The sequence below is a fragment of the Dermacentor variabilis genome, chromosome 7, assembly GCF_050947875.1.
Source record: "Dermacentor variabilis isolate Ectoservices chromosome 7, ASM5094787v1, whole genome shotgun sequence".
Lineage (NCBI taxonomy): Eukaryota > Metazoa > Arthropoda > Arachnida > Ixodida > Ixodidae > Dermacentor > Dermacentor variabilis.
Genome location: NC_134574.1, coordinates 87,420,842 through 87,436,472, shown reverse-complemented (window position 1 = coordinate 87,436,472; position 15,631 = coordinate 87,420,842). Strand labels below are relative to the sequence as shown.

The window sequence follows — 15,631 nt, the reverse complement described above, 5'->3', positions numbered from 1 at the left end:
AATTAGCACAACGTGATGACCGTGCTGTATACTGTGTTTCGACCTTAACGTTGAGTATTTCTCTGTTCACTGTTACAAAAGGGGCCTTAACTTGAATATTGTGAAAACAAAGCTATGACTCGCTGGCAGAACAGGAATGTATTGCGTTTCAAAGCGAAGCTTTCTTTTCGAACCCCTCCACTTGCTGAACATGACTGCTGTCCTGCCAAATAGAGGACTAGCATAGAGCGGACAACGCGGTGTTGCATTCACGTGACGCTGGTTTTCGGCTCGACGCATAGCTGGCACGGTCTAGCACCCGGTCGCCTGCCCCGCCGCATGCTTGTGAGCCTTGTGTTGTTTTCCCACATTCCTTCACAGAATTCAGCATACCGACCAAGCGCTGTGTGCTGATGGAAGCAGCATGTCTACGTGTACAGTTCCGACCATAACTTACACAAGTGTGCTAAACTACGGCGTTCAATGTACCGACATCACCTGAAACTTCGACGTGCATACGTGGCCGTGCCGACCGTTTGTCCGTTTTCCACCCTATAATTGTGTCAGTTAAGTGCCGCCGGAAGCATCGGCAGCAGAGTAGATATGGCGTTACGCTGCCGAGGTTACAGATCCCGGCAGCGGCGGCCGCATGCCGGTGGAAGTGGAATGCGAAAACGCTCGTGTACCGTGCGTTGTGTGCACGTTAAAGAGCAGCAGTTGGCCAACGATAATCTGAGCACAATGCTTTGGGGTTGGTATACCTCTCCAGTAACGTGCACTTGATTTATGCGGATCCAATAGAATGCCAAGGTACTTTGGTGTTACACAAGGCCATTCAATGCTGGCAAACTGTGTTGGTTTAAACTGTGTCGGTGAACTGGGTCAGCTAGTGATCACATGCATAGGCCAGAATGTAGAATACACACATTGATCAAAAAAATATATTTATTCTATGAAAACCTTACAGAAAGTCGAACATGTCGTCTAAATTTTAAAAAATGACGATTTTTGAAAATTAAACATACAAGATACAAGAGTATGCATCGTATTCAGAAATGTACCTTAACTTCAAGCCCATGCTTCACTTAATCAAAATGGCACCTGTCGTAAATGCACCGAAGGAAATGCAATAAGTCTTGGGCACGTACAAGCCAGGAGTTATTTAGATCAAGCATGGGCTTTTCAGTTAAGATGCATTTCTTAATATGGTGGTAAGGCACATTCAAATGTGTCATGGGGCTCCATACCAGGCATTGCTGCAAGTTTTGGTTATAAACTCGAAGATGTAAAGTGCCACTTCTGCAGCAATCTACCACGAGAATCTAGAGGATGTAGCAGTAGACAGAAGGAATAGAAACAAATGAAATAGGGAAGGTGGGCAACTGCTGCAAAAGCAACAGTATAAGGGAATGAGCTGCTCCCCCGACTTTAAAGGAGCCCTTTAAAATGTGTTTAGTACATTCATTTCGCTTCCCGCAGTTCCGGAGGGGTGTCTGGTTGACAAGAGGGATGGGCGGCCTTGAAGGCGGGCAAGCTCTCCAGAGCAGTGCTAACTCGGGACAGCGTGGGGAATTGGCTCATGTCAATTTTGAACCTGTTGGCATTGTACACTTGAGGCACCAAGCAAGTGTCTGCAATGGTCACTTCATCTCCAACACAGTACTTGCCGGCTGTCTTGGAGACAGTAGCTTCCAGAGCTGCATCAAAGTATGGTAACAAACAATTGCACGAAGATGCAGAAACCTCACACAATGAAAATGCAAACATCAATACTTGCTGCAGTAAAATGCACAGCTTTGATCAGAGGGTTGCATCATGTTAAGCAATTAACATTCCTATCCTGGGTTTTGTTACCAGCTAAATGCCTCCATAAAAGGTCTACATGTTAAAAATGCTCATTGTAAAAGTATCCTTTCAAAACTCTATCGTTATTCATTTTGACGAAATGGTTGACTTCTAGCAGAGACAATGAAGGCCGAACTCTTTTTTTTTTTTATTCTACGCCGAAACCTTAGCACCCACACATAAACATGGCATCACGGATTTGAATGTCTTTTCTTGTATTCTGCTTGTTTTGGAACATGAAAAGTCTTTCTTCATCCTGGTTACCATTGGTTGTTGGGTTACATGAGCCATCTTTTACAAAATCCATGCTGTTTTTCAATAAAAATTCAGTTGCAAGTACCGCGTTGTGTCGTCATCTCCCTCTGTCCTGTGTCTGTAGCGGTTTTATTCACAATATCTCTCCAACTGGCCTACAACTTTACCTTGCTAAATTATGCACCTTTTGTTACTGTGCCCTTTATGGCTTGCTAAGCTTCCTCTCCTATTGGGGACCATATTTGACTAATACAGCTTAATGCATAGTACTTCTCTTTATTGTACCTTCAAAGCAGTACATCAACAAATAAGAAACTGAAGTCAAAATGGACCTTTGAATGAAAATACTGTTTTCGATCAGTCAGTCTTACAGTGGCAAACCACAGCTGAGAATACAACAGTGTGCTGATCACTTCTGAGCTGACCTTCTCAAAGCTTCGTAAGCTGGGCTGCTGATGTTGAATTTCACACATGTAATAACTCATGCCAAACATGGTAGCTTACCCTTGAAGCCTTTGGTAATAAAGTGGACAGCCCATTCGCTTCTTTTGGACTCATCCAGGCGTTGCAGAACATTCAGATTCTGCAGTGGCTGAATCCCGGATGCAATTAATTCTGCAACGGCTCGCACCTGAGGCAATCAAGAAACAAGTGCACTTTTGATATGTTAGTACAGCAGAAAAAAAAGCTCATAGTAAATATTCTTCACAAATATCGATAGCAAAAAAGAATAGAATTTCCATTAGCAGTATCTGCTCTTTGTAAGCTGCTCAACATGTGAAGCAGCAAGAAAAATTGCACCAAATTGCAGACCAGGATGTAAATGAAGAATGATGCTTAAGATCCACTAACATTGATGGCTGTATGTTCATAAAAAAGTGGGAGAGCAATATGGGGGAGAAATATGCACCTTCAAGACCCTTCATGCTGGTGTAAACATTTTGTTTTCACATTTTCTGACAACATCTAGGTCTACAAACCTGCTGCATCCCCCAGTTGCATTTTCTGAACAATATTTATCAACCAGAAAATGAGCTGATTATATTCGTTAATTCATTTGTCATGCTTAGGTACGAAGTAATATGATGGAAAAACATTCTGATCTGGGATTGAAATAACAATCATGAATTTTCAAGTAGAAAATTCTACTCAGCTTACCATGGCTATATTTTATTCATATATCGTATTTATTGTAGCAAGTCTAACATATATGCGAGCATTACACAGATATTACCCAATACATCACACTTCAATGGCTTTAGAACGACCGAGAAAGCATGATGTGTACAACTAGCAACTGAGAATAAAACAGGGAACAAACGACAGGCAACCATAATCAAGAGAGAGTACCAGTACTCTTGAAAAACTGTTTCACATGTCCTTTCAGTGAATAGCCATCTGACTAAACTGTACTTTTGAAGAAACAGTTGGCTCAGTCTAAGAAGCATGTCTTGTACACACTACGTACCAAGGGCTGATGAAAAGACTGCCAGGTGCACACCACTCTACTAGCTAAACCACTGCCTGGCTCATTCACACTGGATTACATTAACGAGGTTTATTGACGCAAAGCGCTCTCAGGCCAAGAAGTGCCATGACAATGATTCTAACTGGACATGACAAAAAGGCATCCTACACACATGCTGATTTAGGATAATGGCTACACAAGGACATAAATGTAAAATATAAGTGTATAAAGCCATGCTAAAGCAATGTGATTGCAATGCTTCATCACCTGTGAAGATAAGACTGGTGGCTTGGGTGGTAAATGACATAGCTAAAAAAGCTAACTTCTAGAAAGTACGTATTTTAAAACAGTTTCAATAGGAAACATTGCTTCTTGTGATAGAAATAGGACAGGGTGAGAAGGTATATATATATGTATGTATGTAAAAATGCATTCAAAACAACGTACCACTCCACAATTAGAATAAGGGCATTCAATTAAAGTGTGCAGAACAGTTGGCTACTCTCAGCACTTTTTGCTAATTGGTGTATCTGCTCCAGTGAAAACATGCGTGTGTGTGTCCCATTTGTAACCTACAGAGTGCTTCTTCTGATAGGCTTGGAAGTTTCAGTCTCTTCCGCAACTGCAGTCTTTGCTGAGTGTAACTTATTTTCTGTTTCTTTATCCCACTCCGCCCATGCACTGAACTTTTACACAGCAGCAGAGTGTCCCGCCGGGTTCAGTTTATTATGCTTACATGCGTTACTTACCAGTTCCAGCCCCTTAAACTTGAAGTGCTCATCACTTGCGACACCAAAAAATTATTTTGAAGCAAAGGAACAATGTCCCCATCTTTCACCACTATGCTCAAAAACACCTTTTGTTACTTCAAAATAATTAAATTTTGGGGTTTTTATGCGCTAAAGTCATGATCTGATAATGAGGCACGCTGTAGCTCCAGATTAATTTTGACCAGCTGGGGTTCTTTAACGTGCAACCAATGCATGGCACACAACATTTCTGCATTTCGCACACATCTAAATGCAGAAATTCATCAGGACTTCAAAATAGCTGCAAGTGAAAGGTTTCCTGCCATGAGAATGTAAGTTTGCCCTGGGCTGTGGCCTCATATTATCCATGTTTCTCTCTTTGAATTCAGTGCAGCTGCAATGGCTAACACTAAGTTTCACATCAGTAAAGAAAATCTGGCTGTCTGAAAAAAGAAAGCACCATTTAGTTGTCTTAGTTGTCCCACACTTGAGGTAACCAGAGCAGTCAAAACTTTACAGTATTGTGCAGCTGAATTATTACTCAAACAGAGACAAGGTAAAATATCACTTGCAAAGTGCAGAGATCAAAACATGCGGATACCTTAGCCCGTTGTGCTGGTTCTTTGGGCAGCAATCTCGGCTCGGGGTATTTCTCCTCTAGGTACTCTATGATGGCCAGCTGCCGTACAGAACAAGAGAACAGAAAAAATGCATACGCCATAAGCTTTGTGTATTAGAAGACAGATTATTAGCCAGCAGCCATGATTAGTAAGGGAGGTTTAATGTTGTTTGCTTGCAGTTAGAAAACTAGTGCATACTACTGAAAAATTGTAAGACACGTCTCTTGAAGGGTAAAAGAAACAATGATCACATGGCATACTCTTCTCTATTTTAGCCGAACCATTCTATTCAAGGCAGCCACAATGCATAACTGCAATGTGCAGTGCACATACATGCAGCCTGTATAATCTAAAGAGATATCAAGATTATCAGCTTCGTTTTTTCTGAGCAAAACCACGTAGATCTCTTCTTCTGCAAGGATGGAGGAGCTAAACAGTTAGCTAAGCTGGTGTATTTTTCTCCACCTACTCAGAAGAATATCGGAATTAAGAACCTTGTTTATCACAACATGTCTATCATTACATAAACATGAAACAGACACAAAGTGCCAGTATTGTCATGCTTGTTTCCTCTTGTGTTTCATCTTTGTAGTGTTAAACATGTCATTCACAAGAACATTGCTGCACTACATACATTTATTCACTTAGGTCTAAGTGCCCATACTCAGATCACCTCGGACTACACTCAATCACATTTGACTATTTGCTCATTCTCAGATATCTTTTCTTTCTGTTCTCTGGCAACACAGTAACTCCCAACAGTGTGTCTTGTCTTCCTGACTTGGCTAGCTTGCAAATCAATATAACAAAGTTACTTCAGTACAGAATATGTAAACTACCAATGATCGTGCAACTCAGGCCCTTGCCTTCTTTAGAAAGCATATTTTCCCACAGATTTGCCTTTGCAGGTTCCCAAGCTTGCATTCTGCGTATTAAGTATAGCCGCTGCCTATGGCCTCCACTTGCTGAACATAACAAAGATACAATGGAAAGCAAAGGGAGCACAAACTGCACCACTTACGCTCTGTGTGAATGTCTCGCCATTATGTTCCAGGGCCGGCACTTGCTCCATTGGGTTCACTTTGATGTACTTGGCAGCGTGCTGTGTGGTAGCAAGGGGGCAGAGAATTACATCTATGCATTTGAAAGATCCACCAAAAGAAAATTTGCATACTTTCCTACAAAGCAGTCACCAAATGCAGAGAACATTTTGCTCACATCGCACAGCTTGGAAATAGCCGGTGGACTTTTCCCATTAATGCTAGGCCAATTTCCTTTTTACAAGGCATCTTGTCAACATGATATTGTTACACATGGATTTTGAACCAACAGGCACGTGTGCAGCTAGCATGTTGAATGTCAACCGTGCGATGGTGTTATGGGCATCTGATGCTTCTGTGTTTCAATTGTGCTTTATTATGATGCAGAGAAAAAAATATATGAAAAGGAGAGAGTGTCCTATTACTGGCTTTTGTGGAAAAGTGAAAAAGTAAGCTTAGGACTTGGGAAGAGGCTCTGTTGGTTGCCTGCTAAAATTATGATGATATCACATTAGAAGAAGTTGCAATAAACAAGTACATTGGTGAAAGCAGGACAGTGTTGTGCCTCTTTATTGCAATCTTTTCAGGCATAACTTTGTTAAGTCTTCCCTTCAGCTGTGTGTGATGCCAACGAAGCTTTGGGGAGCCACCAAGAACTCCTGGGACTTGACATTGATTAGAAGCAGAGCAGACAATCAAGAAATTTCTACTGTGCTATTAAATCCTTTGGTCTGTTTCCTTTTCAATGCAGTCAGCATTCTTTGTAAAATTTGAGCACTTTTCTTATGTCCACCTATATGTAAGCTCTACCACGGCAACTTTGGCCACTGGAGCTGTGCCCAAATGTTGGGTCAGCAATGAGGAAACTAAGTAAAAAGACAAAGAAATTTCCAGTCTGTTGGTTTATTCTTGCGTGTCCAGTGATTATTATGAATGCTCTGCTATAATGAATGCACCCTGTGCAACCACAATAATGGTTATAAGGGGGATCAACTGTATTTTCACTTGTTTCGGCCATTTCTAAGTGTATAAAGTTCTCAAGAATCACTATGTTGAGTCTTTGGTTTCCGTTAGAATGCAAATTTTATCCATCAAACATTAACCGCTGAGCACATGCCCTCCTCAGCACACATGACATGATGACACAGACAGCCAGTGTACGTGGCGCCTTCAAGATGGTGTCGCCACCCCCACACAATAATCCTTTCTTGCACTTTTTCTCACTTGCCCATTCTCGGCACATGGTAAGACATATGTTTTTTGGTGTCCCAAAAGTGTCATTTGCAAATCTAACTTAACAGTATTTTTCTGATCCATTTAATGCACTGTTGTAATATCATAATAGCAATTGTAGTTAATTGTTAGTCACTATATTGCCAGGCTCTATCTCTTTTTTTACTTCTGTGTTGCAAAAGCTTCTGCACCTGTACATAAGTAAGGTATACGCGCCTACCTGGTGCTGTACACTGTGCCCCTGATAAACGTGGGAGTCGCCTGGCTGTACTCCCACATTTTCTGGGAAATTAGGAACGAGAATAACACCATCTGGGGCATTGTGCGCATATCAATGCTACATATAGCAACACGTTTCGAGGGCCCAGCCCTGATAACATGAAACACTGCTCACCTGCTCGCCGCCGTCCTTGATAAGGTTGACAGCTTTGTACTCGTAGTCGACGTTTTTCCATGCCAGGGCTGGGTCGTGGGAGATAGAGGGACGGTATTATTATACAATTATATTCGGCACGCAGAAAACGTGACAGCACTGAACATCAACTGGACGAGAACGCTTGCTAGAGAGCGTACAAGCGGCACATACCGATGCGAACCCTGTAGGCACAAGAACTCCTGAAGTAGGAGTAGAGGACAGGCTGAAAAGACATGGACAGTCGCAAATGCATCAACCATAAATGCTCAGTGCTACGTGGCTTCATTTCTAGCCTACAATTTCACATGGCTAAGAAACGATTATATGTTTCACAAGGTGAAAAAACGAGCTCCAGACCTTAGAAGTCATCGATGCAGTAAGCACAGCGCGCACAAGTTCACAACTAGCCTCCGCGTGACGGCACCGACGTGGACCTGCTCGGCAAGGAGAGAGTGCTCGACACGAGCAGCGCTAATCAGAGGAGAAAAACGATCTGCCCGGCTGCTGAGACAGCCTCGGGCATGGCTTGCTTAACAGCGTGCCAGGAAAAGAAGTCCAACAGCTCCTCCCCGCCCCCCTCTCCGAGCTTCTTCCGTAGCATTCTGCGGTCCCGGGGAGATTACAGGATGTTCTGTGTGTCTTCTCGTGGGCTTTGGCCTTGTATATAAGGGCGATCGTCTTCGAAAGAGCGACAACTTAACTAATCAAACACTAGTTTATGTCATGACGAACTTAGTTGAGACTTTAGACACCGCAAGACACTCAGGTTTAAAACGTTGACATCAAAACTAGCACTAGACAACCGTACAAAAAAAAAAAAAAAATAGCAGCGCACCTTCAATGCAGCCATTCTGCTTGCTCTTAACTCCAACAAACCTGCAACTGCGTCTCAACGCTCGCAGCTTGTTACTATCTATTGCAGTCCAAGAAATCAGCTGTCATTCCCACGCCGACGGGACCGGCGGGAATCGCAACTTCAGTTGCCTTGCGAGAGATGGCGACACCGGCGGCGCTCGAAGCAAGCAAAGATGGCGGCGCCCACAAATCGAAACAACTTTTCACTCGCCACTCTCCGCACCGTTGGCAGTAGCACGCGCGAAACCGGTTCACGGGTGCCGCCTCTGCAACTGCATTCATGATTTTTCGTGCTCGCCACCGTTTCTTCTTTCCTAGTGCGCGTGGACGCCGCGTCGTCATTGCGAAGGGGACCGTGATGACCTGGAGGCACGGCATGCCTACGTAGGACACACGATGACGGCCAAAACGGCTAAGAAAAAGGCGGACGCCGCGTCCGCAGAGCCCAGCAGCGTCGGCGACCGTCGCAGGTCTACAGCGGGCTACTTCGACGACCTAGCACGCGACCACCTTAGGACCGTCTTTCTCGTGATCGTGTTCCTCTCCCTGGGCACGCGCCTCTACAAGATCACCGAACCCGATCATGTTTGGTGAGCGCCGCCAATGGTTTCGCACATGATGGGTCGCATGATTATATAGACTCTGCGCGTCAGTGTGGTCCGCGGGATCAAGCTGTGCACTTAGAAACTAAAGAGCGTTCTCACTACAGCATATTTGGGCGTGCTCGCTGCGCCTGGTGGACGTCAGCGCGCTTGCGACGGCTGTGAGAGAAACTTGGCACGTGCGAGGCTGTCACGGTCATAGATAGATCTGCTGAGCTGCTCCTCGTAGCGCCGACTGACATTCTGAAACCTTGTGCGAAGAAATGCGTGCCGGCGCTTGCGAGCACTGTAAAATAGCGGAGATATGAACGGACACATGTGACAATCGTTTAGTTATGTGCGTTGCTCAGTGCGTCGACTGCTAGTTGTCCAGTTTTTACCGCGTCAGACGTGTATCGCGCTGTATATGTCACAGCTAGATAATGCAGCGTACATCATAGAATAAAGAGTAACATTGGCGTACATAGCCTAGCTTATTTGTTCTGTTGCAATATAGTACCTCCTCCCTCCATTCTACTTTTTATTATTATTATTATTATTATTATTATTATTATTATTATTATTATTATTATTATTATTATTAAGCCCACGGCCACTTCAACCGGATTACTCGAAGAGGCAGACATTCGTTACATAATAAATCAGAATTAACTATTAGTCAAGAGAATTGCATTGGTTAAAGTTAACAACTTACTTTAGGATCACACGTTGCAATTGCAAAACTGAAGCCACGCTGTGCTAGCATATAGTCCATAGTCAGAATGCAGCTAGTACCAGCACTAGTTTTGATATGTGGCACTGCCAAAACGCATGCAGTTCAGCCTTCTTTATGCACTGTGTGTTGAAACTACATGAAATGCCAATTTACAATTGCATGACACACTTTGGTAATGGCCAGTAATGAACTGGTGCTGGTTTTGGGATACTTGCTATAACATGTATTGACCAGGTTCCATTCCACAATTGCTTCATTTGCCCTGACATGATCTATTTAAAAGTTAGTGCAGCATTATTATTGAGGTACATTGGGGTCCCTTACGCATGTGACATCTGTTTCTTTGAGTAAGTAATCTGCTGTAATATTGGTACAGCGATTTCTGCAATATATTTATTCTTTTTTAAAATTCTGCATAGTCTGAAAAATGTGAGCCAACTATATCGCATGCTCATGACAAGATGAGTCGTAACAGTTTAACCGTGCAAAATTTAATTGAAATTGTATGCACATGGGGACTCCAGCCACTTGTGTGCGGAATTATCGATGTATTGTTCCAAACCTATCCAATCAGTTATGTGAGGGAAGAGAAGACCTGCCATGTGATTATATTAAGTTGGAGTCTTTGAGAAACATAAAAGAGCATGAACAAAATGTGCAACCATCTGTTTCATGTCGTTACAGCTGGGATGAAACCCACTTTGGCAAGATGGGCAGCTGGTACATCAACCGGACATTCTTCTTTGACGTCCACCCTCCCTTGGGCAAGGTGGGACTTAATTTACACATAAAAACATTCTGAGAGCATTACACTTCTTCTGTTCATTTTTCCTTTTCTTTTTTTGAGCTTGCGCTCTAGCGTTTGTATTCAGTTCTTTTGCCTCTTTCTGCCACATGCTTCATCACGCTGATACCATGAACTTCAGGATGTGCCTACAGTCGTTTGTGAAGTCTGTACACCCTTTCATACTTAGCAGGCAATGCTGCAGTAGCCACGCAACTAATGCGGTTACAGAAGTCTCATTCTACACGTTTTGCAGTGCAGTTCCTTTCTAACTGCGACACTTTCAACGAAACAACTACTTCATACAACTATGACTTCTGGACGTAAGGTTATGTCAAATCACGTATTCTTTGTGCTTGCAGTGTGCGACATACTATGCTTTGGTCACGAACACAGGCTGCACTTGCGATGTTCCCACTCATTGCAGAAATTGTCACTCAGCTTGTTCAATTGTAAATAGGATCAGATCTGCAATGCCTTCCATGTAATTAACCAATATTTTTCAGCATTAAAGTATGAGATTTAGTGCATTATAGAATTACGTGATGCATACCCATATATTTATTTCATATAGGACGCACTGTTTCTGGTAGCAAGTGCAAGTAGTCAGAGAAGTCGTAGTGTTGCCTGCTGTGTACAAAAAAAGTTCTTATTTAACAACTGCATTGACACCTCTGAGAACTTAGTATGTATGTGGCACTTATTTGCTACGGATGAGTCTGTCGTTTCTATCTCAGTCTCCAGGACAGCAGATCTTCAGAAATGTCTGGAACCTCTCACAGAAGATCAGCGAAAACTGGTCAAAACAGACAAACTTGTGCAGTCAGTTGCAGCAGTGCAGGGCCCCACAGGAAGGCTAAACTTCCTTCATGCCACTAGCTATGAGCAACACATCACGAATGACTAGTCTCGACCCCTATAACATCATTTGGCCATTTGGGCCTGTGTCAGAAATGTCAGCTTGCCATGCAGCACAAAGGGTGAGGTACAGTTACATGAAGAGCGAAGCCACGACTCCTTAATGGTGTAGCAGAAATGTGAACTGACCTGCCATGATGGTTCTGTGGCCACAGTGTTCAGCAACTATAGCAGAGGCCACAGGTTTGATTTCTGGCCACAGCAGCTGCATTCTGATAGGGGCGAAGTACCAAAACGCTCTTGCACTGTGGTGTGGGTGTACATTATAGAACCCCAACTGATCAAAATGAATCTAGAGGCCTGATTACAGGTCTTAAACCCACAATTGGTTAAACTAACAGGTACCATATGTCCAGTGTTAATCTGTGGGGGTCAGTTGAGGTTGAAACCCACATGGCGAAAATGGAGTTGCCACATTGTGTGAAAGCCCCGATCTATTCAAAGCCACGCGGCTTAGGTTCGAATGTAGAATAGGGACAGGGCACAATAGGCAGTGTCAGTGTAGTCCCACTTAGTTGAGGTAGCTGGAGTAATGGCCACATTTAAACAAACAAAACTTCTTCATTTGCAATGCTACCCAGGAGGTCAGAACCATGTGGGAGAATAAGTTACAAGGAGTTATTGTATGTGTTGCTTAATTCTTTGTGAGTGGCCTAGGTGTCAGTCTTTTGAGTCTTTAGCAGAGAAATATTTAGGAGGAACCAGATGAGCCAACTAATGATTTATGCATGGTCTTCTCAATATTCCAGATGCTTATTGCACTTGCTGGCAAGCTGACTGGGTACAATGGAACGTTCCCTTTTGGGAAGCCGGGAGACAAGTACGAGGATCACAACTACGCTGGGATGCGTGTCGTGAGTGATTCTTGCTAGCTTTTCAGATCTCCGCTTCTGCACCTCCTCTGTGCAGATGTGGAATTGATTAAAAACAAAATATGATCGAAACCTCTTTGTAGCCAGTCGCATTGAGGCTAGTTTTCTAGCATTTCATTGAACCAGTTTATGTTCATATTGCGTTACACTACTACAGCCTCAGCTGTTTGTGTACTGTTGTCTCATCCTGAAGACATGTAGTAGCAAGTCTTCTGCAAGTTGCTGCTTGATGCAATAATTAAATTTCATTTTGATCAATTGCACATAGTGCACTATGGATAGATATGTCAAATACCTGAACTGTGATTGCCTTTTGTGTAAATAATAAGAGACATAGCAGTGCGTGGCCAACACTAGTACTCTACAGAAAGCTTGAAAAGAAAGCAAGGAATACCTATGACAAATGCTTGGGTGTTACTGTTACACTTGTAATAATCTTACATCAACATTTACGCTACCACATCACCATTTAAATTAGCATTTATACCACTGTGTCCCTGTTCCACGCCAGTTCTGTGCCTTGCTGGGGAGCATGGTGCCTCCCTTCTGCTTTGTGATTGTGTGGGAGCTCTCACATTCCCTGCCTGCCGCTGTCCTAGCCTCACTGCTGGTGATCTTTGGTGAGTTGTTTTGAGAATCTTATCTATGTATGCATTTATATACTTATATATATATATATATATATATATATATATATATATATATATATATATATATATATATATATATATATATATATATGTCAAAGAACACCCGTGCAATCAAAGAAGATATATTTGCACTTCCTTTATGACATCTTAGGTTTGCTTAGTTATCAGAAAGAAAAGCTATGCCATATTCTCTACTGACTCTTTTGTCTTGACTCTATCCAATTATTATTTTTTCAATCACAGTGGTTATCTGATTCTTGGGAAGACAGTGTGCGACCATCTGTGTTCCAGTGACAATCAGGCTGTGTTTGATGCTGGCAAAGGCAGGATACAGTGGTGTGTTGAAGCCCGTGATGACGGGTGAAAAGAGTGTACCACAAAAAAGAGGGGCAAAAGCAAAGAGGTTACAAAACCTGACTCTAGAGTGCCTACTGTGCCTAGCATACTGAGGTGGACTTTAAAGCTTGTTCGCATATCTTCAGTAAGAGCACCTTAGGGCAACACTTGCAAATGGGCCGCGATTTCATTTGCTGTAGTCATTTTGCTAAAGCCACGCATCGTACTGTGATATACTGCTGTGTGGCACACAACTTGTTCACGATGATTGCCTAACTTGTGCAAGCATTCACACATATCAGACATGCTCTGTTGAACTTTCATTCTAGCCAATCGAGCACAGCGTGATGGCGTGTCCATTTGGCTTCGTCACTTTTGCAGCCAAACGCACTTTGTGTCTCTGGAGACCTTCTAGTCCTCCACACACGAGCAGCACATGCATGTTGTTATATCGTGTTAGCATGATGGCAGCAGTGCTCTTTCACTCTGCTGTTGCATTTATTATGTGTCGCTTCTAAACTATTGGCCACCATTGATAGGTACGCACTTATCACGTTGTAGGCCCAGGTTTGATCCCTTGCAGGGCCTAAATTTTCGTAATTCTTTCTACACAGTTATCATATCAAGGCCACAAAGGCAGATGAAAGGGAGGTAGGGTAGCCAAAGGGAAATGCTCTCGCATTTACAAGTTACATTAACTGACATAATTTGAGCTCTTTCCTACTTCGCCCTAATGACTCTGTGGCTGTGGATTTTTCTGCTGAGCATTAACTCACAGGCGTGATGCCCAACCTTTGCAGCTGCACTGCAATGGGGACAGAATGCAAAAAATGTTTGCGTGTCAAGCATTGGGTACACATTAAAGTTGTTCAAAGTTATTCTTGAACGTTCCACTATGGCATCTGTCATAGGCACTGTGTTTTGAGGGTTGTTAAACCCAATCAATTGTTCAGTTTCTTTCTGCCAGTCTAGGCCAGCGTGGTTCTCAAACATAGACATGTGTACTTACTGATCAATGTTATACTACTATGGCCATCATCTTGTTGGCAGTTATGATTGACCAGAAGTTATGCAATGCCTCTGGTAATCACTTGTGATAACTTATGTAATTGTAGCCCACATAGTTATTTAGATACTGTTGTCATGTGTGCAGTACTATTGCATTGTTCTTCTAGGGCTTAGTTCAGGCTGCATAGTAGGCTACCAGCATTTGTGCATTATGGAAAGATTTCCTGTTTGTCCCATGTGCATTTCACGTGTTCCGAGTTACTCAGGCCACTCTTTTATGTCGTAATGTAGCTGATTTAGTTTGTTGTCTTTTAGTCATCTGCTCAGTACACGATGCCAAGCTTGCTGAATTTGTTCATTTTTTCTGCTCTACATTGACAGATGTTGGACTAGTGACGCTGTCACAGTACATTCTTCTGGACCCCATTCTCATGTTTTTCATCGTTGGTGCCTTCATGAGCATTGTTGTCTTCAAGGCACAGAAGGACAGGTTCGTTTGCCTATCATCGCAATTGTACTGTCAAGTTGTGTTCTCTGCCACCTGTTAGGTTTGTTATAGATCAACAGTAGAACCTCGTTCATACATTTTGGAAAGAAACGCAAGAAATAACTTATTGAGAAAATGTACAATCTGAAGCCACTAGCAAGTTGACAAACCCAACTGTAGTTGGCATCTACGTAATGCAAAGTGCTGCGTAAATCGACGTGCGCTGAGCTGGTAGTGTGCGAACGGTTGAGATGCGCATTTTCGTTTTTGTGGCTTCGGCAAGTTTACGTTTGCACTCCCTCAAAGTCAGCTTGGGTCAGCAGTTTCTTAGAGCAGGGCATTTTGACGGATAGTTCTGACGTGCCTGCTCAGTGCAAATCGTTGCAGCACCAATGCACGTCGAGCTGGTAAGGCCCAACCAACCTGAGATGCACATTGTCATTTTCCTATTGCATAGGGTTTAAGACGGCGACGGAAAACTGAAATGAAATCAAGTTGGTGGGGGACACAGGAATATGATGCCCACGATGCCACCAGAATGAAACGTGACACTCACTTTACGCCACTTGCAGCAGGGAATGGTGGTGCATTTAGGTTGTTGTCTATTAAAAGCATGCAATGCGCTTCCAACAACACTGTGCCTGACGCACTGCGAAACAGATAGGTGACGATGCTTATCACAACAGGTCTGGTGGAAGTAGCTGTGAATGGGGCATGTCACAACCAAGGGGGAAATTTGCTGGCACCAAACCAGAATAGGAAACTAAGTGCATGCCGCCGATTGTTCTCAAATGCACAGG

At 43.1% G+C, this 15,631-nt stretch overlaps 2 protein-coding genes across 3 annotated transcripts in view; one reads left to right on the top strand and one right to left on the bottom strand.

Annotated features, from left to right (window-relative positions):
- Positions 1-906: 906 nt before the first annotated feature.
- LOC142587608 (maleylacetoacetate isomerase-like) lies at positions 907-8,583 on the bottom strand. 2 transcript variants are annotated; one of them, XM_075698745.1, is made up of 7 exons: positions 8,440-8,583; positions 7,776-7,827; positions 7,584-7,651; positions 5,938-6,018; positions 4,898-4,975; positions 2,584-2,710; positions 907-1,676 (listed from the first exon to the last, which is right to left on the bottom strand). In XM_075698745.1, exons 1-7 carry the CDS (start codon positions 8,452-8,454, stop codon positions 1,441-1,443), a joined length of 657 nt encoding a protein of 218 aa, XP_075554860.1. In that variant the 5' UTR covers positions 8,455-8,583; the 3' UTR covers positions 907-1,440. The 2 variants fall into 2 exon arrangements, with proteins under 2 accessions (XP_075554860.1, XP_075554861.1); XM_075698746.1 differs by lacking the exon at positions 8,440-8,583 and adding an exon at positions 7,962-8,357.
- An 89-nt stretch (positions 8,584-8,672) lies between these two features.
- The window catches only part of tw (Protein O-mannosyl-transferase 2), a 40,845-nt gene continuing 33,886 nt past the window's right edge, over positions 8,673-15,631 (top strand). Inside the window, exons 1-5 of the mRNA XM_075698744.1 lie at positions 8,673-9,049; positions 10,461-10,545; positions 12,228-12,332; positions 12,862-12,970; positions 14,726-14,834. Of these exons, the coding sequence (XP_075554859.1) occupies positions 8,856-9,049; positions 10,461-10,545; positions 12,228-12,332; positions 12,862-12,970; positions 14,726-14,834 (602 nt within the window). The 5' untranslated portion in view covers positions 8,673-8,855. The remainder of the gene's footprint in view (positions 9,050-10,460; positions 10,546-12,227; positions 12,333-12,861; positions 12,971-14,725; positions 14,835-15,631) is intronic.

Coding starts and splice junctions, on each gene's coding strand:
- LOC142587608 (XM_075698745.1), bottom strand. Junction 6,019..7,583: donor TCAAGGACGGCGGCGAGCAG/GTGAGCAGTGTT, acceptor GCTACCACACAG/CACGCTGCCAAGTACATCAA. Junction 4,976..5,937: donor GCGAGACATTCACACAGAGC/GTAAGTGGTGCA, acceptor TCTGTACGGCAG/CTGGCCATCATAGAGTACCT.